The sequence below is a fragment of the Orbicella faveolata genome, unplaced genomic scaffold (genome assembly GCF_042242905.1).
Source record: "Orbicella faveolata isolate gen_17 unplaced genomic scaffold, um_ofav_v1 contig_24, whole genome shotgun sequence".
NCBI classification, from domain to species: Eukaryota; Metazoa; Cnidaria; class Anthozoa; order Scleractinia; family Merulinidae; genus Orbicella; species Orbicella faveolata.
Window position 1 is genome coordinate 4,615,202 of NW_028301552.1, and position 22,553 is coordinate 4,637,754.

A 22,553-nucleotide genomic window follows, 5' to 3' on the forward strand; every position below is an offset into this window, starting at 1 on the left:
AAGGTATATCTTTATACCGGGCAAGCGGAAACAATAAGAGGATGAGGTGATTGGTAAATTTGTTTGTTTAGCAATGACTATGTTTGTCTGTTTGCTTAGCGATTCGAAAGCTATAGGCTATTCTAATCTGACAAGCGCTTAACCGCAAACGATTTTTTCCCCTCTGGTATAGAACTTCCCATGTTTGGAGACCGGGGGAAAGCAATATCTTATACCGGGAAAGCAGAAACAAGAGGAAGAGATTTGTATAAATTTCTCACAATAATGTTTGGCGTATTTTTCTTAGCGAATCCGGTCTTTAAATAAAGTATTTTCATAGTTAGTTTTTGCTTGTACATTTTCTTCAGCAATATTCTGAGCACTTTGTTTTGCTATCTACCCAGATTATAGCTCTGTAGACATGCCTTTTTTTGGGGGGGGGGGGGGGGGGGCGGGGAGGCACAAGTTTTAAAACGCAATGTCAGAATAAGACCTGTCCTGCAAGATTAGCTTGAGAGAGGACCGGAAAATCACCGGCTGGACAGCGTATAAAAACACGATGACACCCTGCGAACACTATTCCAGTAACTTTCAAGAGCGTGCTTGCAGGCTAGCTGACAATGATAACCGAGTCGCAGAAACCACAAAATTTTATCGACTTTTTTGAAGCTTATAGATTTAACAAAGAGAGCTTGCGCCCCCTAAGTTACTTGCAATTGTTGCACAGTATTTACTATACACAGGAAATAGATCAGAACTGCGTAAAACAATGGGAAGCCCATTCTATAAAAAAGTAGCTTTTCTACGGGACTGTCCCTGGTCCACCCCAGATCTCCTGGAAACGTAGGCGGGGGATGCGAGGAGGGTGTTTTATCAAAGGGTTGCTCAAGGGCACAAGTTGAAAAGTGACGTGGGCCCCATATCAGGCTACCATTTATGGACCGGCAATTTAGACCAGGGAATATCTAGTAGGTTCCACTCTTTTCCCAGCTTTTGACAGGGGGGAGCCTACCAGTATAAATCATAATTATTAACTAGTATTAGTTATAATATTGAATATTAGTTGGGTGATAAAAACTAGATGAGGGTGTCTCGCGTTCGATACATGTAACTTGAGAAATGTTACCCAAGTTATCGTAAACCCGCTTTAAGTTTAATGCTAAGAAATCAGCTTATGAGTAAGGCGGTTTCAGCGGATTCAGGGCATACAGTATGTCTACTTGAGACCATCCCAAAAGTTATATAAACAAAGGCTAAACTGACTTGACCTTTGATAGTCCAATAATTATGAAAACAAAATTCGCGCAATCCAAACAAACACAACACCGTCAATACCAGATCCCGTAGCTCAAATATTGCTGAATATTGTTACGGTCAATCTGTTCCCTTGTCTTGTATCGTACAGTAATAAGTGAGATATCAGCTTGACTTGAACGAAAGGCCACTATTTAAAGTGGTTGTTTTCCGCGAAACTAAACGCAGCGCGTTAATCACGTAATTAATTTTGAAAAGTCGGAAATCGATCGCACAAGGTTGTCCCGAAATAAAGAGAGACATGCGTCAACCCGAATTGCGAAAGCAGTACACATACATAAATTTACACTGAATGGTTGGGTTAACGACGTCACCGTCTCAAATCGATTCCTAATATGGCATTTTAAACTTCAGACTAATGGCTTTTATCTCTGGCCTTATCATAATGAATAACTAATCGTCCGCAAAATAATCATCACAGATCCATTGCCGTGAAAACCGCAACAACAACAAAAAAAACACGTTAGGCTCGCTGCTATGTTAAAACGCGATTCTATTGAAATTTCTGAGTAAAATAAAGAACAAACTTTGATACTGGCACGGGGAAATCGACAAATTTGCACCGCGTCGTGGTTTGTTATTAAAAATAAAATAATTGACCTCGCATCGACACCCCTCTGAAACTCACTTCCGCTCGTGCTGCATCTGTTGTCAGAGTCACTGACACACCTTGAGTGACGTAAACATCACGCCGACGATACAACAGGAACTGTTTTAGTTGTTGTGTGTGGGTCGTTTGTTACATATATATACTCCAAGCTCTGTCAAGTCAAAGTCACACTTTGGGTCGTCTTAGAAAGCAGCGAAGTTAAAGTTATCTTAACCTGAATATTTATCCAATGGTTATGCATGTGCAGACGGTCTTGTTGTTTTGCTCCCTTGGAGCGCTGGTGCGTGGAAGAGCAATCGTAAGTCCAAGGAAACAAGCGGAGCTTATGGTAAGTTTAGTCATTGGTGATGCTGTATCTTGGCTGTATTATTTAAAAACTTAGCCACGTGAGTCTCTTGACCATTACGCTGCTATATGTTCATAAACCTAACGCTGGATCGTCTGCTTTTAAAGAATACCTACAGTACTACTGTGATGGTATGAGATAAGCGCGCGGGACATGCGAATAATAATTCATCAAGTTGTTACGCAACATTAATTAACTTTCTTGAAAGTAATTCAATTGTAACCCTGATGGCCATGTTACGATTCTCTCAACCTAGCACCCTTCTTGGAAACGACAATTTTCAATAGAGATATTCTCCCGTCCCTGTACAACTCAAAGAAGAAATTTTATCGCAATTATTCCAATGCGGACAACCGTGGCGAAAATATGTCGGCTATTTCGCGGCGGACGATTCAAACGCAAAACTTGTTTAGAGATTAAATTATGACTGCTATAAGGGTATCATGTACAAAGAAAAATACCGATAAAATACTGTCGTATTGTAAGCTAAGCAATTGTTTCGCTTTGTAGAGGCGGAAACCACATTTATAGTAACACAAAAGAAATATTGAAGATAGAATACGATTGATTATTTTCCACTTCCCGAGAAAAGCTCTTGTTATGATATCACACCATATCACACATGGGTAATCAGCAGTAGTGAAATTCCTGCTGGTAACATATTTTGATGTAAAGCACATTCAGCTCGGTGTGCATCGCCTTTCAGCTGTTTGTATTAAATTAAGGTTCAATTTCGCTATACGTAAGATTTATCTGTAGGAGACGTTGGGAACCTTTGCGGGAGCCAACATGGCGCGCGTACGCTACACGGGCTTACTGAACCTTTCTTTCTAAAGTTTGGGGGAAATGTATAAATGTATAACTTAACATCGCGCTTGAGTACTTTCTAGCATAGTTTCATCTTACAGTGGACATCAGTGAACTAATTCAGTTTGTGTAGTGACATAAAAAACTCAACATTTAACAGAATTTACACATTTTTACAGCGATGATTTGTCGTCAATTCGGTTTATTTCCCTTACACTGTATTTCTCACTTACTTTGTATCATCTACACCTTCGCTAGTGTGAACCAAGAAAAATCATTATTGAGATTAGTAGGAAGTTGTTCTTGATCTTTTTTTTATCTGACTGTCTGTGTGTGTCTAAATTAAAAGACTACGTTTTACTTTTTGCCCTGACCATATACCAGGACTACATGACAAGATATGGATACCTTCATCAACCCGATCTCCGAATAGGAGCAATGCTCAGCGGTGACGACGTCACACTTGCCGTGAAAAGCCTGCAGCACGTGCGAGGTTTCAAGGAGACTGGAAGTCTTCAAGATCCTGACACTGTGGCTCTTGTCGACGCTAAGCGATGTGCGGTACCGGATTTTGGGCCAGGGGATAGTGCCAGGAGAAAACGAAGATATGCAGTCCACGGAACTGTGTGGAACAAAACGGTGAGCTGTCGAAGTAAATTAACATCCCGTTCAAGGAGAATATAAGTTTTCTTTAGTCCACGCCTGTCCTTAGCGCTTCATGTGAGTTAGAAAAACTAGAACAAAGCACCGGTATTATAGGCCTCGCGGCTTGCAGACAAAGGCCTCGTCCACTCTAAGGCAAAGCAATTTAAAAAAGGCTTTTTCACTCTGAAAACGCGTCAAGTGTTTTCGTTGCACACTACGCCAGAGGAATTTAAAAACGAAACAATCACCGGTCATTTTGGACTTGTGTTTGAGGAAACTTGGTCGGTGAAATCACGTGATGATCGTGACGTCATCGTTTCCGGAAAGCTCCGTTATCAAAACGTTTTTTGTGTACACGAAAACGAAAAGCCGGCGTTTTCGTGACGGATTAGTGTGGACGGAGGCCTAACCGTATGTATAAGCAGTGAAGCTACCTTTTCAAATTTCTCCCGCGTAGTGTAGACGGTGCCTAATTTAAAGGAGTGGTTTTGCAGCTCGTTAACAGAAGAGAGTGATGTTTGTATTAGAACTCCTTTTGTATGTTTCGGCTTTCAGCAAGTACCATTCATTTCTGTTTTTTAACTGAACCAATCAGATCCGAGTACATAGCTCGTCCTTGTGTCTGGAATAAATCCTTCTGTCCGAAAAATAAAACAGATGTTCAATACGAAAACATGTATTATACTTACGCCAGGCTTCCTCATACACCGTACCCAGTGAACCTTTTTAAAGCTAACTCTCTCTCTTAATTGCATTTTTTTCCATTACCAGGACCTGACATACAAAATCGTCAACTACCCACGAAAGCTTTCAACGAAAGACGTCGACGACACGATCAAGAAATCTCTGGATATGTGGTCAGCGGCGAGTCAAATTAAGTTCGAGCGCGTCACTGACTCCAACACAGAAGCCGATATCTTGATCAAGTTCGTGTCTGGTTACCATGGAGACAGCAGGCCAGCGGACGGCCCTGGGAAAGAGTTGGCTCATGCATTCTTTCCGCTTGATAACAAAGGTGTGTTTCGTTAAGTAAAGTGGGATTAAACAGGGCTTACTTGCCCGCGGGAGCTTGTTTTACCCGCAAGCTGAGGAAATAGTTTGTTTTTGGCTCTTTATCAGACACAATTTCTCTACCAGCCTAGCGACTTTGTAGTGCTCAGCGGGAGACACCTAGCTCGACCCCTGAGAAGGGAAACTCGGGGAGTTAACAAAATCAAAATACAAGTTCTTCCTACTTGATGATCTTCTTCTCTCTATTTTCGTGACCACACATCAATATTTTAATGATAAATAATACTTTGATCATATCGAAGATAAAATCTTCATTATAATAAACCGTATATTTTTTACCTTGATGTAGGCCTTGCCGGCGATTTGCACTTCGATAACGATGAAGATTTTGACATAAATGGCAGCCATGTCAAGGTAGATCTCAATTGGCTTTCTCTCCATGAACTCGGACATAGCTTGGGACTAGACCATTCCTGGAACCCAGACTCCGTGATGTTTCCATTTTATCTTGGATATATCCCCGGGCTAACACTTAATAAAGATGACGTGGACGGCATTCAACAACTCTATGGTAAGATTTCATAAACGCAGACTTCTTTTGAAGAGCATTAAAGAAGCTATGTGGCGATAGTTTTCAATTCAAATATCTATCAATCTGGAAACCACGTCGATCTCGTCGAAATGATAACCGGTCGTTAATTAGGTCCCAAGTCGTTTAGCCCCTAGCCAGTTAGCCCCCAACCAGAACTGAGTCGATTAGTCGACTTCTGGTTGAGAACTAACCGGCCAGGGTCTAATCGCCTTGGAGGCTAAATGACCGGTAACTGTGTAGCCCGCGAGCATGCTCACGTTGGAGCACAAGCGCACGCGCGAAATTGGCGCCTCTTTACCAGACTCCTTCCATTCGGATCGCTTTGCTCTTCGCCGCTCGCGCCTGTGACTCAAAGGTGAGCCTGCTCGCAGGCTAGTAACTGTCGAAAATTAACTCTTTAACTCGTCTTAGTATTTCTTGTGTATTTGAATCTATGATTTAAAACTCAAACTAATTTTAAGACTAGTATACAAGTACATGTAGCAGACTCGCTATAATGGTTTGCCAAACTGTGCTATAATGTAGAACTGACCATTTGTTTAGGCATATGCTTTTTGATGAATATTGGTGTGTCTGTCTTTTCACAGGTAAACCACTCATCGAGCTCGCTACACCAACACCGCACACAAGACCCACACCCGCCCCTGGGGTGCCCGATATATGTCAGCTGCAGAAAGTGGACGCCATGGTGATGACTAAGGACAAGAAAACTTACGCCTTTAGTGGCGCTTTCTTCACGGAGATCGGCGACGAAGGGGCTGGGAAAGTGATGAAAATTAAGGACCACTGGAAGGGACTGGAAGATGACATTGACGCTGCAGTAACCAGAGGGTCCGATGGAATGACGTACTTTTTCAAGGGCAGCAAGTAAGTCTATGAACAATCAGTTTGATTATACATGTTTATGTTACTGTGGACCCAACCAAACTAACTAGCACAGTCTTGTTTCGAAACAAAACCTCGGTCGGAAGCTCAGTTACGGTATTACGAGATATTCAGGTCGTGTACAAAACTACCTTTAAATTGTAGGAAACCTGTAAATAGTAGTTTACTAAGATAGAAAAACATCAAAGAGATAATAATAAACCCTAAAGGAACAAGGATGGCAAAGGAATGAGGGGATTAACACGGATTACAAACGACAAACCGGGACGTAGCTGCCTTAACACATACACAAATACCAGTCACAGCATGATCTCTTCACAACTCTGTACATTGCGTTATTTTATACTTGCCAATCGGCACTTTTCTCCTGGATTGTTAACAGTTTTCTTCAACTTAGTTCAATGGATTTGATCTCAGTTTTGTAACTTTTCGGTGGGGTTTCATGTTAATTTTTTTGTCCCTCAGTTTCCACCTTGTCCTAATTCAAACTTCTCAAAACGATAGCGATGGAAACATTTTAATTTTAATCCTGGCCTCGAATTGATTAGCCTAAATCAACTTCAATCGGGCAGAGATTGGACTAATTTTTTAGTACAACTCTACTAGCTTTCTATGACGAGTGCCTTTTTCTGATTGGCTACGCTACTCACTAACTATTCTGCTATTGAGTAACTTAGCAGTGTGTGGCTGTTAGCAAACTGGTGGCCGCTTCTTTGCGTTTTCGACGTGTCTGTGAAGAAGATTTAGATATAGTTTTGAACGACCAGTAAATCTATACTAAAACAATTAGGTCATTCGATCTCGATTCTTATGAGGGATAGTTGACTCGAGCTGCAACCTCGTCAATTAGCTATAGAAATCTCCAGCTCATATAGTGTAATTGTTGAATAGTTCCGTATTTGGGAATTAGGTTGAGCCAACGAGCCATAATTGTCAACAACAGTAATATATTTTTTCGATTCTAACAATTATTTTCTTTCCACAGTTTTTGGATCTTCAGAAACATGCGCAAATTGAAAGGTCCCACCCACATCAGCTATCTGAACCTTCCCGACGACCTCATTGGTATGGACGCGGCCGTGGAGTGGCCTGGGAACGGGCGCACATATTTCTTCAAGGGAGACAGATACTGGCGTTACGGGAGTTGGTATCGCAAAAAAGTTGACCCTGGATACCCTAAGAAAATCAGCGCAGCTTGGTTGAATGTACCTGATGATTTGAACGCTGCTCTGCAATGGAAAAACGGAAAGACGTATTTCTTGAAAGGACTGCAGTATTACGCTCTCAGGCGTCGTGGGAGACCCCGAGTGGCTTCTGGTTACCCCAAGGATATTTCTACGTATTGGATGGGATGCAGTCAGGAGGGACTAAAGAAGGGAAAGATTTCCCCTGGGAAATCGTCCTCTTTAACCAATCTTCCGAGTTGTCTCGTGTTATTTGGAAGCGTGTTGGCATATTTAAGATTTTATATTTAATTCAACTTCCTTTGCCTTTGTTTCTGAAAGTCACACCTGCTTGGTCGAGAAAGGAGAAAGCCGGACATTTTAACTCTTCTTGTGAGAACAAGAAATCCACATGCCACGTGTCAATGTTTTTTGAGAAGAAACATAAGAACTCATGGGACATTCTCATCAGAGAACAAACAGTAAAAGCACACCAATAAATTATGATATCAAATTGTATATAGCTTGTAAGATAGAGAAACAGTTTTACCCGAGCAAATATTATAAATCTTTAATATTAATTCCGCTTTATTTTAACTACGACAAATAACGAGAGCTCTTCTGTAGAAATTATTCTTGGTACTAAGGTCCTTCCGAGTTGGACATATGCCCAGGAAGAGCTTTTACTTCTTCGGGAATAGCAATTAGTGCGAAATTATGGCTGTAAGTTATGTAACTACACAGATAAATTCTGATGTAGCAGTAGAACTGGACAAAGAGATGTATATACCGTATTTCAGTGTGAAAAAGTAAAAGTACCCAAACCCGGTTTGTTGTTGTTTTTGTTGACTGGTTGTCTGTTTATAAAAGGTCAATGCGCTTAGCTTCACGACTCGTGATTTCAGTGTTCTCCGAGATTCTTTGCAGAGCAGCCTAACCAATTCCTGGAAAACATTTTTAGGGAACCCCTTTCCTCACTCCTACTTTGCTCCTTGTCGTAGCAGGATCGGCTTTAGCACCTGACAGAGGAACAAAAGAGAGAATGTACATAAGCGCTGTTACGTCTTTTCCATGCACTAATCAACAAACCGCATACAGTTCGATTGACTACTAAAATGGGGGCAACGTATTAGTAGAATAAGTAACAGTGAGGCAGTTCCTATCTGTAACGCGCTGCAAACCAGGCATATCCTCTTTGCTTTACTCCTTTGTCTCTGCAATGTTGTTTATATGACAATTCTGTTCACAAAAGCGTGCAAATTAAAGTTGTAGTCGTTGGTCTGGCCACACATGTTGACAATTGTTATTCTGCTTTGTTATATTATTAGTAAAAAAATCTTAAGAGTAATATTTCCGAAGGGTAATAAACTACAGATTGCTACTAAAGGAGTTAAAATGAAATATCAGTGCTCGCTACACTGAGACAACTTAAAGAGTCTAAATATCTCTTTTTGGTTCCAGGTCTTGGAATTGCCCCAGTTGCATATTCCTAGTGCGCTCGAAGTTGTGAGCTCTGCATACAGCTGGCTAGTGGCTTGACCTCTGTGAGACTGAAAGCAAATCTAGGCGTCGTGTGTCGATCAACATTACACTGTATTTAATACAGCTTACCATAAAGCTGTTGTATGCCTTTTATATCGTCACGGCTCAGCCGCAAATTCGGCCTATATCCCGTATAAAACTGATACATGACGGAGTTATGATTATTAGAGTCTTCAAGACCGAGACTGTGCCCCAGTTCATGCACGGCCAGCCAAAGCAAATCCACACCATTCCCGCCATTAATGGAAAAGGTTTCATCGTCGTCAAAATGCACTTCACCGGCGAGTCCCCTGTTGTCTGACGGGTAGAACGAATGCGCTAACTCTCTTCCAGGCCCGTCTGTTGGATGGTCATCACCATGGTAACCAGAGACGAACCTGATGTTTAAGTCAGCTTTGACACCCGGTGTTGTGACTCGAGTGAATGTCAACTGGCTAACGTTGGACCACATCTGTAGCGCTTTCTCTATCGTGTGAGCGATATCTTCTCTGCTTAAGTTCGATGAAAAGCTTTGAATTTTGTAAGTCAAGTTCTGTAATTTAATGAGTCAAGATATGAGTGATCCAGGCATCTTTTCGTTCTCCCTGAGACCAGGAACCAAGTAAAGAAGACGTTTTAAAAACGTATTTTAAAAATTAACTTATTCCAAGCAAACCACAACCTTTATATTTCGTGCTTATTGATAAATACTCTCCGCTATATTTAATGACCCCCTGCTCTTCAGAGATTTTTTGCTGCCCCCCCCCCACTTGTACCCCTAAATCTTTGGGATGACCCCCCCCCCCCCCCCCCCCAATGAGAACATTAAAAAGTAAACTTGTTGCAGGCTGAAAAGAGTGCATAAATCAGAGTTGGCATTGTCTTGACTGTTTGATGAAAGCGTGTTGCATGGTCGTTAGTGAAGGTTTAAACATATTGACAGGGTTCAAAGTAGGGAAGTCCGGGTCATGCTCCCTCAGGAAAAATTGAATGTTCAGAACTTCAGGAACGTTATTTAGGCACTCTGGCAGATCTTTTGCACTATTATAGATGTTGTCATCACAACACTCATATTCAAGTAGAAATAAACAAAGCCTAAAAGAAGCTGACATTGCTTCTTTTTAATTGATTACAGCTGGAGGTTCAGCTATATTTATCAACCAAATTCTTCAGCTAGGGGTTAAGTTCCTGCTGCAGGCAGGATACCTAGCATAGTTGGGGTCCGGCCATGTTGCGCGCGTTTGGCCACCCTGTTGCGACGTGTTGCGACATGTTGGGTGTTGTTGGCTCAAATTTGAAAATGGTCAAATTTTTCATGCAACATAAAGGCTTTTGTTCTTGGGCCATCGTAGTTTAACGAGGAATAAAACACAAATAGTGGTGATAAACATATTAAACTTACGCATTTTAATAACTTGACGTTTCGTATGCTACGCAACATACATTTTCATTTGTGGATGTTGCATGATGTTGTACTCGTTTAGCCGGGTTCGCGCGACAATGTTGCGCCCGAGCATGCGCACTAGTTCGATTTTCAATACCCAAAATGTCGCAACACGTCGCAACAGGGTGGCTAAACGCACGCAACATGTCGCGCCCAACAATGTTGCGATATATTGTGCTGAAATGTTGCGATCGTACGCGTTTGATCAGAGCTTGCAAATGTTGGGCCAACAATGCTGGGATATGTTGTGTTGATATGTTGCAATCGTTTGGCCGGGGCTTTACGCTTCTCTCGTGCTCTCCAAACTTCCCGCGTGCATCCATTTAACAAAAGTCGATATACGCACGCTAAGCATGGACCAATTCTTTATGATTTGTCTAAATTCTTCAGCTTTTTCTTTACTCTATACTTTGGAAAGCTTCACAAGCAAAATCTAAATGAATACTTTTAGATTGTAAATGGAATTTACGGCTTAAAAGTTGAAATATTCAAGTAACTCGCCGGCAAACAGAAAACTTCATTTTATGCTAGTAGATTCCAGTATCCATGGCAATTCTTCGCACGTACTGGAATGCGGTATATTTTAATCAAAAGTACTGTCACGCATTATACTGACGTTAGGCCGATAAAATATATAATGCGGTGTTGCCGTCTCAAAATCGCATTTAGTTTATAAGAAATAACCCATAATTTTCTTTTTGAAGTTTTATCTTGCAACTGATTGTCAGGGTGTATCAGATAATATACATCGGCAGAAATAAATCCTAAAATATTTTCTTCAAATATTTAAAGTAATTTATTACTTGGAGACAATTTTAGATATACCGATTATTCAAGAATTATATCTTAAGTAACATTACGTACCTTTGAATGCCAAAACGAGCCTTGCAGTCTGTATCTTTTAGTTATTTTCCCGGTGTGAAAATCTTTCATCCCACATCGCCTTCGGTTTATTATCTTAACAGAGTCTTCATCTGTTATTTTTCTTGTTACGGGAAGACCAATAACGCGTTGTGGTTTTCGAATTACTTGCTCGATTTCTCTGTCACCTTCCATCGAAGACTGAGTTAGCTCTTGATCCCATGAGGCTCGCCAATGAGGGAGGACCTTCGTAGCCGGTTTTAAGTAGCCATAACGTCTCAGATATTTCTGTGTGAAGAGCAAAAGTTGTCTTGACAAACGAAAAGGATGAATCTTATTGCGGAATATATATATCTTATCAGATGTTTTGGTGTGTAGCAGTCACTGAATATTTTTACGAGTTGTGCCGTATTTTGCCGAGCCCGTAGGGCGAGTCAAAATACAAACACCGAGTAAAAATATAAAGCGATACTACATACCAAAACATCTAATAAGAGATTTATTATCCGACTGCTGTAGTCTATAAATTTATCAGTGAAAGAGGGACAGTGTGACAGTGTTGCGTGTGCGCGCCGACCTGTCCGGCAAACAGGTTTTCTACAAATAACTGTACAATATCGCTGTATATATGTCCTGTTATTTGGACGGTATTCACTGCAGTTGGATAATAAAGTCAGATTCTGAACTGGTCGAAGAAATTCAATGTGAACGGTGACAAATTGCACAAACTGTCTAACTTAAACATCATTTCGAGTGAATGAAAAATGATTCCCATACGGATTATTTTTTACTGCACGCTTGATTATTCTATTAAGCTCTGCATGAAAAGTCAAGAATCATACTGCATGGGATTGATGAACAAGCAAATTAATGAAATTCCCTGTGGAAAAGAATTATTATTTGAATATTGCATTTATAATCGATCTGTTTGATGTTTTAAAATAACCGTAAGCTTGATTCTTGAAAAACAGCCTTTCAAACTAAATGTCCATTTACTAACACATGATCATGATTGTAAATGGCTCACAGTCTTTGCAGTAACTGAGAACACAACTCCTTCGCTGAAATACAGCCTACCTTCAACCTGGCGTTGTTCACGGACTTTCCCATGATGATTTCGACATCCGTTGAAAGAATAGTTGCAAAAATGAGACAGATTTTCTGAGGGAAGCTTAACATCCTTGTCGGTGATTGACGAAGTTCAAACTCTGCTGGTTCTTTTTGGACAACTTTATCCGCGGGTTTTACACGCACAACTATACCGCTCACGCTATACTACTCAACTCATCTCTCACGCACGTGGCTCCTTAGCAACCAACTCACCTGTATTCGGTATTCGAAAAGAAGAGCACGGGGGGTAATGAAAGAGAAAAAATGCTTCAACAGGAATACGTTAAAGCAAAATGGTATTTGTGATAATCGGTATTAATATGAATCAATATTTTGCCGACACGGAAGGCCGGTCCTCACTTGCGACCCAAGCATAAGCATAAACATAATTATAAGAAGCTTATGCGCTAGTGAGGACAGCCGCGACACATGCATAAGCATAATCTTTCTTCTTAATTTAATGCTTATGCTTATGCTTATGTTCAGTGAGGACATCGTTGACATAAGCATAAAGTGCTCGCTGATTGGCTGATAGTCTTACGCTTATGCTTATGTTTATGTTTATGCCAACATGTCCTCACTGGACATCATAGCGACATCAGCGTAAACTTAAGCATAAGCATAAGAATAAGCATAAGAAGAACGCAAGGTTTTGATATTCTTAAGTTTATGCTTACGCTTATGTCGTGGCCGTCCTCACTAGCGCAGAAGCTTCTTTTATGCTTATGCTACAGAGAACTAGGTGCTAGCGTAGTACGCAAAGGTACCTGATAAGTACGTTTGTAAAACGAAACGGTTGAGAAACTTGTGACATTCTACGGCAGCCTTGCCACTAGCAATTTCGCATAAAGTTTATTTTTATTGTGTAAATAACGTTATCTTATTTATCTTTCGTTCTGTTGTTTAGATATCAACCTTAAAACCCCAAAGGAGGTGCCACTGCATTTGGTCTGGGGTATACAGTCCCTACTTTTCCTAATAAGAGTTTTTGGGGTTAACGTGTCCGGCATGCAGACTGCCTGCACACCTTGAATTCCTGTGGTCGCTGAGTCATATTGAGAAAGCTGTATTCCTGATTTCAGCATCGATTTTCTCGGAAAATGTTCGAGGAATGAAGCTCAAATTCGGCGAAGAGATAGAGAAAAATCTCATCAATCAACAACCGTCGCCATCCAGGTGAGATTTTCAGTATTTTGGCATTAATTCCAGTTTGAAGTGAAGGAGGTCCGGTTGGCGGCCGCCAAGTTGCAAGCCTTGTCTCCCTCTTTTGTCTTACCGGTCTGCGGCCAAAAGAAATTTCGTAAAAAGACCCTTCAGACGGTCCAGGAAGGCGAAAAAACACCACACGAGTCGATTAACGTTTCATTTAACTTTATTGGGATATTCAGACCGAGATGTAATTTAGATATGCAATTTTCAGAGCTTTATTCATAACCCTCATGGATTCTGTTCGTTTCATATAAACAACTATTAACCACGAACACATAGCGTGGTCTGCCTGCGTTTATAGCAGACCAGTCGGCACGGCTGGATTTGAAAATGTTGGAATCTCTTGTTTCAGTTCTGCCATCTGATTGGTTTTCATTGTCTGGGTTTCATTGTTCAGTTTCAGTAAACGTACTGAAAGCATATGAGAAGATTAAGACGGATTCCGCTCAAAGTTCGAGCAACAAGTGAAAAAATTATTTACTAAAAATCTACTCATAGCAAGGTAACTTTTGGAATACTATTTGAAACAACTCAGTTTAGTTAATTTCTCTAAGTGACCCCGTGATTAATTTCTCGAGCATTCTCAACAAAGTTAAAGCCAAACCTCGTAAGAATGTGTTCTCGAGTTTTTTAACTAACGCGAAACGTCTGTTTTAGTTGAAATATGGATAACTTCAAGTTCAATTTTCCCTCGCGGGGTCATCTTGAGAGCTTTAGTCTCGATAAGTTCTTCTTTACTGTGTTCCAGATATTACCGTAATAATAATAATAATAATAATAATAATAACAATAATAATGATAATGATAATAATAATGTAATAATAAAAACTTTATTTAAGTGTCAAATGTTATGAGGTTTTCTTGGTAACTTAATTTTTGCCGTTATTGCTCGAATGTTCTGCGGAAATCATCTTAAATATTAATATCTTGTTCGAACAACGCGACGCTTTTATCAGGAGTTATACACGAGTAGAAACAATGAAGCGATCTAATCTTTTTTTAAAAGATCTTGTTAATTCCAAAAACTTTCGGAAGAAAAAAAAGATGTCATGTAGCTTCATGTGAAGGTAAAATCACTTTAGAAGAATGTGCTTTGCTTTTAGAAAGTTCTCAAAATACCAAAAACCCTGGGAACAATGGAATTCCCGTCGAATTCTACAAATAATTCTGGCCATTAATTAGTGAACTATTATTCGATGTACAAACGAATGCTTCGAAAACGGCGAAATGTCATGCTCGTAAAAACAAGCAGTCATTGCACGTATTGAAAAGAGAGGAAAAGACCAATCCTTTGTGGACAACAGGTGAGCAATCTTCGCCTTACAAACGTGGACGCAAAAATTAAGTCTGTAGCTAATAGCCACTAGAATTAAAAAATGTCCTGCCGAACATTATCCATCACAATCAAACTGGTTTTATAGAAGATCGTTATATCGGTGACTGGCTCTCGTGCATTAACTCAGCTCAAACTCTTTTCAGGCTGCTTGACGATTTTAAGAAACTTTCAGTTTAATTTAATCTCACTAAAACTGAAGGAATGTGGATTGGATCTTTAAGAGAAAATAAAACAAAACCCTTTGGTATCAATGAGCAAATGAACCAATTAAAGCCCTAGGGGTTTATGACTCTTACGATCGAAAATTACTCACACGAAAAAAATTTCATAGAAAAACTAGACAATGTAAATGTTTGGTCTGCAAGAGGTCTCTCACTCTCTATGGGAAGGTAACAATAATAAAATCTCTGATCGTCCAGAAATTTGTTCATGTATCGTCATTATTAACTACCCCCAAGGGAGTTATCCAAGAACTGAACCGATTGATTTTTAAATTTCTATGGAAACGAGTAGAAAAGTCACACTTTTGTCAGCAATAAGTGATTATGAAAAGAGTGGACTGAAAATGATTGATTTAGAAACAATGGTTAAATCCTTACGACTGGCCTGGCTAAAAAGAATCCTCGGCGAAAATGACGGCATATGGAAAAATTACATACATCAAGTTCTAAAACGTTTTGGCGGTCCTTTCTTATTTCATTGCAATTATAACTAAAGGATTTCACAATCTCTTCTCAATTTTATACCGAGCTACTTCAATGGCGGGCAGATTTTAGAGACCCGTTTTCTACAGAGAAACTGTGGCACAATATAATATGGAATAACAAAGAAATTTGTATAGGTAAGAAACAATATTCTACAAAACACTATTTTTTCAGTTCGGTATCAGGCATGTAACTGATCTTCGATTTTATTTAAATATTACAGCGGCCACTATCCATTTCCCCGGGGAGAGCGGTTTAACAGGGGTTGAACTGTAACAATTTTGCCTCGATGTGTACAAAATGTGTGGTCGACTGTTCCAGTAGTATAAGACTATTAAATACAATTATGGCAATTTCTGTTATGAAAAAGGATGACGCAGCCCCATGGGAAGCAGAAAATTGAACGACCCACCCCCTACCAAGGGCTCAAAAACTGATGACCCACCCCCTCTCTCCCCCGGTCCACCCTCCTAGCCCAATGCTTAGTGACTAGTTCCTAAGTACAGTGAGAGGCACTGTCAGGAATTTAGGGAGTGGTTGATGAGATGGACATTTTCCTCACAGCGCAAAACGGTATTTTTTTAATTCTTATTTATCTCACAGTATCATACACAGCTGTTATAAATATATCGCACACTGTACCAAAGCTTGAAAAAAGCCTTCACAATTTGTAAAGTTAGGTTCGTCTCTTGACAGCTGGAACACGGCCGGCCGTTGTACAGTTCTCGCATAAACGCAAGCTAGCTCACTATTTACGACCCGCGCCTTCAGTGTTCTCCGAGATTCTTTACAGGGCAGCCTAGCCAATTGCTAGCAAACATTTTTGGGAAACCTTTCTTTACTCCCATTTTACCCTTGTGTTTTAAAGAGTAGTATTCACCGCCTTTTAGAATCACCACTCTTCCTCTCTTCCACTGAAAGGTAGCGTCGACGTCATTTGGGAGCCCCTTCCAGAATGAACTTATTGTCTGTGGATATCCCTGATCAACTGATGCAGTGGACCAGTTGTATCGCCAGAATTTATCACCCTTGAAGAAGTAGGCGTGGTCCTCTCTTGGAAGTTCCAAGGCTGCGTCCATGCTTTGAAGTTCAATTGGTAGACTGAGGTTTGTGATGTCAAGTGAACCTTCCAATGCAGCTGTATTATTGAAAATCCAGTATCTAAGGCAGAAGATTATATTAAGCTGTTAAAAAATCATGTTTCTTGGACGGTTAGGAGGGCAAAACAGTTTGGTTTCGCAGTAAGTGACGGGGAACTTGTATGTTCCGTTGGTAAATCAAAAAATTCCACTCAACAACTAATGAAGGCAATTAATGCGCAGATACAAAACCGTTACAACATGAAAGTACAGTACAGTGTCTATCTGCGCGACATCAACAAAGCAAGCAGTATGTTAGCTTCGAAATTAAATCAGTTGAGTGACAGCTTTCCTACTGATACGCGAAAAATATTTTTCTTTTTTGCCCTTTTCTTGGCTCATCAGTGTTAGGTACATCAGAGGTATTTCGAAAAATGCTTGTATCAATCAGCTCAAGCCTTAGGACTGCAGGGGCGGCTTTACGGGGGAAGGGTGGAGTGGCTGGCTAGCCACCCCCTCTTGGAGAAGCAAAAAATCAGAAAATTGAAAAAGATTCTGAATATTATGACAAAATTAAAGGGCAAGTACTTATGGAAAGCTACCTCATTGTACGTTTTCCTTTGTGCTTTTGCTAGTGTTTCTGGTGTAAAAGTTTTCAATTAGGTTCAAATTTTCAACTTACAACATTTTGTGGGTACGCCCTATTGATTCTGCAACCCCAAGGTATTAGCCACCCCACCCCTCTCTCCCCGTGAAAAATCCTGGATATGATGTGCCCCTCGACAGAAATCATTTCCCAAGTCTTGCTCATTAGACCAACGCAAATCGCTTACGTACTGTTCAAGCAATGCATAACTTATTTTACATACTTTGATCCTTTGAAGAAGTAGGTCTTTCCGTTTTCGCGACGTGTTAGCGCTGCATCGATGTTATCTTCCAGCCCCACCCATTTCTCTCTAATCTTCAAAACGTTTGAGACAAGCCCTGACCTTTGAAGCTGCCAAAAGTAGGCACCACTGAAGACATACGTGTTGTCATTCTTGGTCGTTACTGCGGCATCTATCTTCTGCAAAGAACAGATGTGTGGTGCGGACTCAGATAAGACGGCTGGCGACGTCGGGATTGTCGCAGTAGGATCGGTCTTAGAGCCTGGCAGAGGAACAGAAGAGAGAATTAGCCATGTTCTAAACATTCAAGGGACATGGTACGAATATTTAAAATTGATTAATTTAAAACTGAGCCTGGTAGCCAAAAAAGCATCTAAAAGTTAGTAAGTTTACCGAATGTCAGTGTTTTTGGTTCAAACACAAAGAGGTAATACACTTTTCAAAAGTGCACAAAAAGTAAATAAATAAATAAATAAATAAATAAATAAAAAGATATATATAAGAAATACATACAAAGCTCTTTTCATCAGAGCTTTTCAAAAGTGTATCACATCTTTGTGTTTGAACCAAAAACACTGACAAACCATACAGAGCTCTCCTTTTGTATTACGTCACAGTGTATGCAAACTTACCGTAAAGATGTTGTATGCCATTTCTATCGTCACTGCTCAGCCGTAATTTCGGCCTGTATCCCTTATAATACGGGAACATGACTGAGTTAGGATGATTATATGAATGTTCAAGACCGAGACTGTGCCCCAGTTCATGCACGGCCAGCCAAAGAAAATCCACACCACGCCCGCCATTAATGGAAAAGGTTTCATCGTCATCAAAATGCATATCACCAGCGAGTCCCCTGTTGTTTGACGGGTAGAAAGAATGCGCTAACTGCTTTCCAGGCCCGTCTGTTGGGTGGTTGTCACCATGGAAACCAGAAACGAACTTGATGTTTAAGTCAGCTTTGACGCCCGGTGTTGTGACTCGAGTGAAGGTCAACTGGCTAACGTTGGACCACATATGCAGTGCTTTCTCTATCGTGTTAGCGATATCTTCTCTGCTTAAGTCCGATGAAAAGCTTTGAATTTTGTAAGTCAAGTCCTGTAATGTAATGAGACAAGATGTGAGTGATCCAGGCATGTTTTCGTTCTCTGAGTGGGACGAGGTACCAAGTTTAGATGAAGCCATGTATATAACTTGTTATACCAGTAGTATCTATAGTTAAGGTGGCCGAACACAATTTCCGCGCACGCTCTTGCTAATGCGGTTCAGCGCGCGCGAAAGGTCAAGTTACAAATAAACAAACATGGCGTCGATACAGCGATCATTTTATTTGCTTAATGCTAGGCTATCTGTGCTGATTTTTTCTTAATAAGTGACACAGAGTGTTGAAGGTTTTAGTCTTTTTTCAGAAAGGTATGTGAGATAACGTAACGATTCAAAGTACCCCACAATTCTCAGATTCTTATTGGTTACTGAAAGGCAACGGCACATACGTCAGCTAAACTGCCCAAAAAAACGAAGTCTGTGTTGTAAACTTGTGTGTCTTCAATTTTGGCGACCAAAGGATCTAGGATTTCAGAACAAATGGCTAATGAAACACAGGTATCAAAACCTGTGTTCATTAAACGTATTCCGAGCGAGCCACCCTCTTATTTCGTGCTTATTCAAGGTACATGGTGGTCGATCAAGGTCTGCTTAGGGCAAATTGCAAGCGAAATCTTTTCAGAGTGACTAGAAGCAAAGAGCACATGGTAAAACGTTCTGAATGAACCCATCATCTTCTTTTCTTGCCAAATTGTCAGGGTTTATCAGAAAGTACAGAAGTATACATCGACAGAAAGTTAATCTTCAAATGATCTCTTTGAAATATTTAATGTAATATATTACTTGGAGATTGGTGATTTTAATTAGTATTCTATTCAACAACGCTCACTCTCATGCTCAGTGATATTAAGGAGTGGGGAAAATATTGTTCAGCGGGCTGAGCTAAGCTGGTAGCTTGGCTTAGAAGAGGTACCAAAATTGCGACCCACGCGAATCCGGGTGGGTGGGTGGGCCGTCCGCCAGCTCATGCGCTGAAAACTGAGCTAGAATGTGGAATTGTTTGGCGGGTTTCTAGTATTTATTGCATTCCAGGCGCGCAATCTTAAGTAATCCAATTGTTTAATCATGAATAGGAGGTCATGTAAGAGTAATTTCACTTTGCATATCATCATGAGTGTTTAGAATAGATATACTCTTAACATTAAATTGTTCAAGAATTATCGGATATTAAGTAATATTACGTACCTTTGAATGCCAAAACGTGCCTTCCAGTGCGAATCTTTTAGTTCTTTTTCCGGTATGAAAATCTTTCATCCCACATCGCCTTTGGTTTATTATCTTAACAGCCTCTTCATCTGTTATTTTTCCTGTCACGGGAAGACCAGCAACGTTTTGTAGTTTTCGAATTGCTTGTTCGATTTCTTGTTCACCTCCCATCGAAGACTGAGTTATTTCTTGATCCCATGAAGCTCGCCAGTGAGGGAAGACCTTTGTAGCCGGTTTTAAGTAACCATAACGTCTCAGATATTTCTGTGTGAAGAGCAAAAATTAAGGAAAAGGATTAATTATGTTATTGCGGAATATTGTCAGATGCTGAGCTACACCGCTTGCAAATAAATTTCGGACAAAAAAAGTGTTCGAACTGAAATAAAACCGTCCGAACCTTTTAACCGTCCGAAATATTCACAGTACTGTATAAAACATTTAAGTAACCCTATAGCTCTAAGTTTCCTTAATGGAACGAGTTCTTGGTGACACAATGCAATTTGTGCTATTTTCGTACACAATTTTTGCTATTTTCACGTCAATGTATCTGTAAAACCTTGAGGCTGCAGTAAAACTGTCATTTTCACAGTTGTTGTTTCGGTCTTATTCGCGTTTTGTAGGCGTAAACTTACTTAAGCTGTGTTTCAGCAAAGTGTCCGAATTTTTGTCCCAAATTTGTCAGAAAAAAATTAAACTCCGAAGTAAAACGTCCGAAATTTTTTGCAAATAATTAAGGTAGTCAACGAAGTTCATTGTGAATGGTGCCAAATCAGTGTTCAACCTGTGCATGTCTACTTAAACATCATTTCGAGTGAATGAAAAAAGATTCCCATACCAAATATATTTTTACTGTAGCTTGGTTATAAACAATTAGTGGATGAGGTTTATTTGATATCCAGAATAATCAAGGTTGGGGTTATTAGCCGAAGCCGAAGGCTGAGGCTCAACCCTTACCGAGACCTTGATTACTCTGGATATCACAAAAACTGAATCTAATGATTGTTTTATTATACATTGAACAAGAAACAAAATGGGAGTCATGTTTTTGCTTCCTCACTGACGACACGCAACACAAAGCGCGCGAACTTGGCATGATTACCCATGCACCGCGGTCATACATGACCTTGACATGCATGATATTGTATAATCTGCAGCTAGATAACGTCAAAGGCGCTGATTTCGAAAATTCACCGTACGCTTTCGGCCAATCAGAAAAGAGATAGCGAGTTCAATGTATAATAATTCTATTTAACTCCGCATGAAAAGTCAACAACCATGTTTTGGATTGATAAACAAACTGATGAGTGGAATATTCCCTTTTGAAAGAAGTATACTTTGAATTAAGCATTTATAATCGATCTGTTTGATGTTGAAAAAACGTCCTTTAAGCTTGATTCTTGAAAAACAGCCTTTCAAAGTGGCCGATTACTACATCATCCGCGATTGTAAATGGTCTTGCAGCAACTGAGAACACAACTCCTTCACTGAAATTCAACCTACCTCCAACAAGGGGTTCAACTTGGCGTTGTTCACTGGCTTTCCCATAATGAATTCGACATTCGTTGAAAGAACTATTGTAAAAATAAGACAGATTTTCTGAGGGAAGCCTAACATCTTGTAAAATTTGTTCGTTATTTCTCACGACTAATCTCTTTAAGGCGCCTCAGGTCTGATGGCAGGAGAAAGGATGCAGTCAAAAGCCTTGTGGACGGTGCTGCTTTACCCGTAAAGAGCGAAGACCTCTAGTCCTCATAAGTTTAAGTGGAGCTGTTTCACTACCGTTTATATACGTTCTGTTATTTTTAGGCGATACAAAACCTTTGAAATAGAACAAAAGAAGTCCAGGGCGTGTTTTATCTGTTATTTTTGGCACGAATTGCCTGCCTTCCTTTCAGTTGTTCTGATTGTTGTTGAGCACTGACCTCTGGCCTTTTTATTTTATTTTTATTTTTATTGTTTTTTGTTTGTTTTGTTTTTGTTTTTGTTTTTTTTTTTGCACGATTGTGAAAGATAAATGAAACCACAAGCTCAAGAAATCGTAACTTCCATTTAATGAGCTGGAGGCCGCTCTATATGATACATTTTTCTCTGAATTTTCAACCTTTAACTATTATTAGAACAACAGTGTTTCTCAATTCATTGTGGGGCAAGACGTGGAGGAGGGAACCTGGGAGAAAAGGGGTTGGGAACTCTACTGGTGGTGGGAGAGGGGGTGGAAAGCGGGATTCCCTAGGAGACAGGAGCCGGGACCACTACAAAAACATCTTGCAATATTCTTTAGTATTTGCCATAGAAAAAAGACAGGACTTCTGAAAAGCAAAGCACAAAAAAAGCACCAAATGTGACCGAATACTATTACGTAAGGAGCAAAAACCCGGAAATTCAAATGTGGGAAGAGGCGGGAAATTTTCCACCCGCCCCCTGTCACCTTCCCGTGTGTTCCCCAGCTTGAATTGGTGAGAATAACATTTAGACAACGCACTTCAACGAAATTAACTCGGACAATGCGTAGGAGTTAGTTTCAAACTGAGAATTGTGCTTTCCTTCTTATTGAAGAGTAGAATGCTGACTCTTAATTGTTGTCTTGTCATACACACTGAATACAGAGTCAAAAATGGACGCTGATGCAAAGTAGCTTTAGTCAAGTACGGGTCAAGTATTTTTGAGAGAAAAAATCTACAGAATCCAAAACCGGATTCTTTTGCCTATTTAATCTCGGTTAAATCAAAATACCATTACA

At 40.1% G+C, this 22,553-nt stretch overlaps 3 protein-coding genes across 3 annotated transcripts; 1 reads left to right on the forward strand and 2 right to left on the reverse strand.

Moving 5' to 3' along the window:
• The first annotated feature begins 1,990 nt into the window (after positions 1-1,990).
• LOC110056368 (matrix metalloproteinase-24-like) lies at positions 1,991-8,180 on the forward strand. Its single transcript, XM_020762836.2, has 6 exons — positions 1,991-2,231; positions 3,441-3,695; positions 4,473-4,716; positions 5,062-5,283; positions 5,892-6,171; positions 7,175-8,180. The coding sequence occupies exons 1-6, from the start codon at positions 2,133-2,135 to the stop codon at positions 7,662-7,664; spliced, it is 1,590 nt and encodes a 529-aa protein (XP_020618495.2). The 5' UTR covers positions 1,991-2,132; the 3' UTR covers positions 7,665-8,180.
• Positions 7,897-12,575, reverse strand: LOC149110036 (matrilysin-like). The gene is made up of 4 exons (XM_089292028.1): positions 12,256-12,575; positions 11,182-11,466; positions 8,964-9,426; positions 7,897-8,371 (listed from the first exon to the last, which is right to left on the reverse strand). The coding sequence occupies exons 1-4, from the start codon at positions 12,355-12,357 to the stop codon at positions 8,310-8,312; spliced, it is 912 nt and encodes a 303-aa protein (XP_089148154.1). The 5' UTR covers positions 12,358-12,575; the 3' UTR covers positions 7,897-8,309.
• A 3,514-nt stretch (positions 12,576-16,089) lies between these two features.
• On the reverse strand, positions 16,090-22,235 carry LOC110056370 (matrix metalloproteinase-18-like). Its single transcript, XM_089290833.1, has 5 exons — positions 21,314-22,235; positions 19,793-20,077; positions 18,136-18,601; positions 17,486-17,765; positions 16,090-16,698 (listed from the first exon to the last, which is right to left on the reverse strand). Exons 1-5 carry the CDS (start codon positions 21,425-21,427, stop codon positions 16,305-16,307), a joined length of 1,539 nt encoding a protein of 512 aa, XP_089146959.1. The 5' UTR covers positions 21,428-22,235; the 3' UTR covers positions 16,090-16,304.
• Between the last annotated feature and the right edge of the window lie 318 nt (positions 22,236-22,553).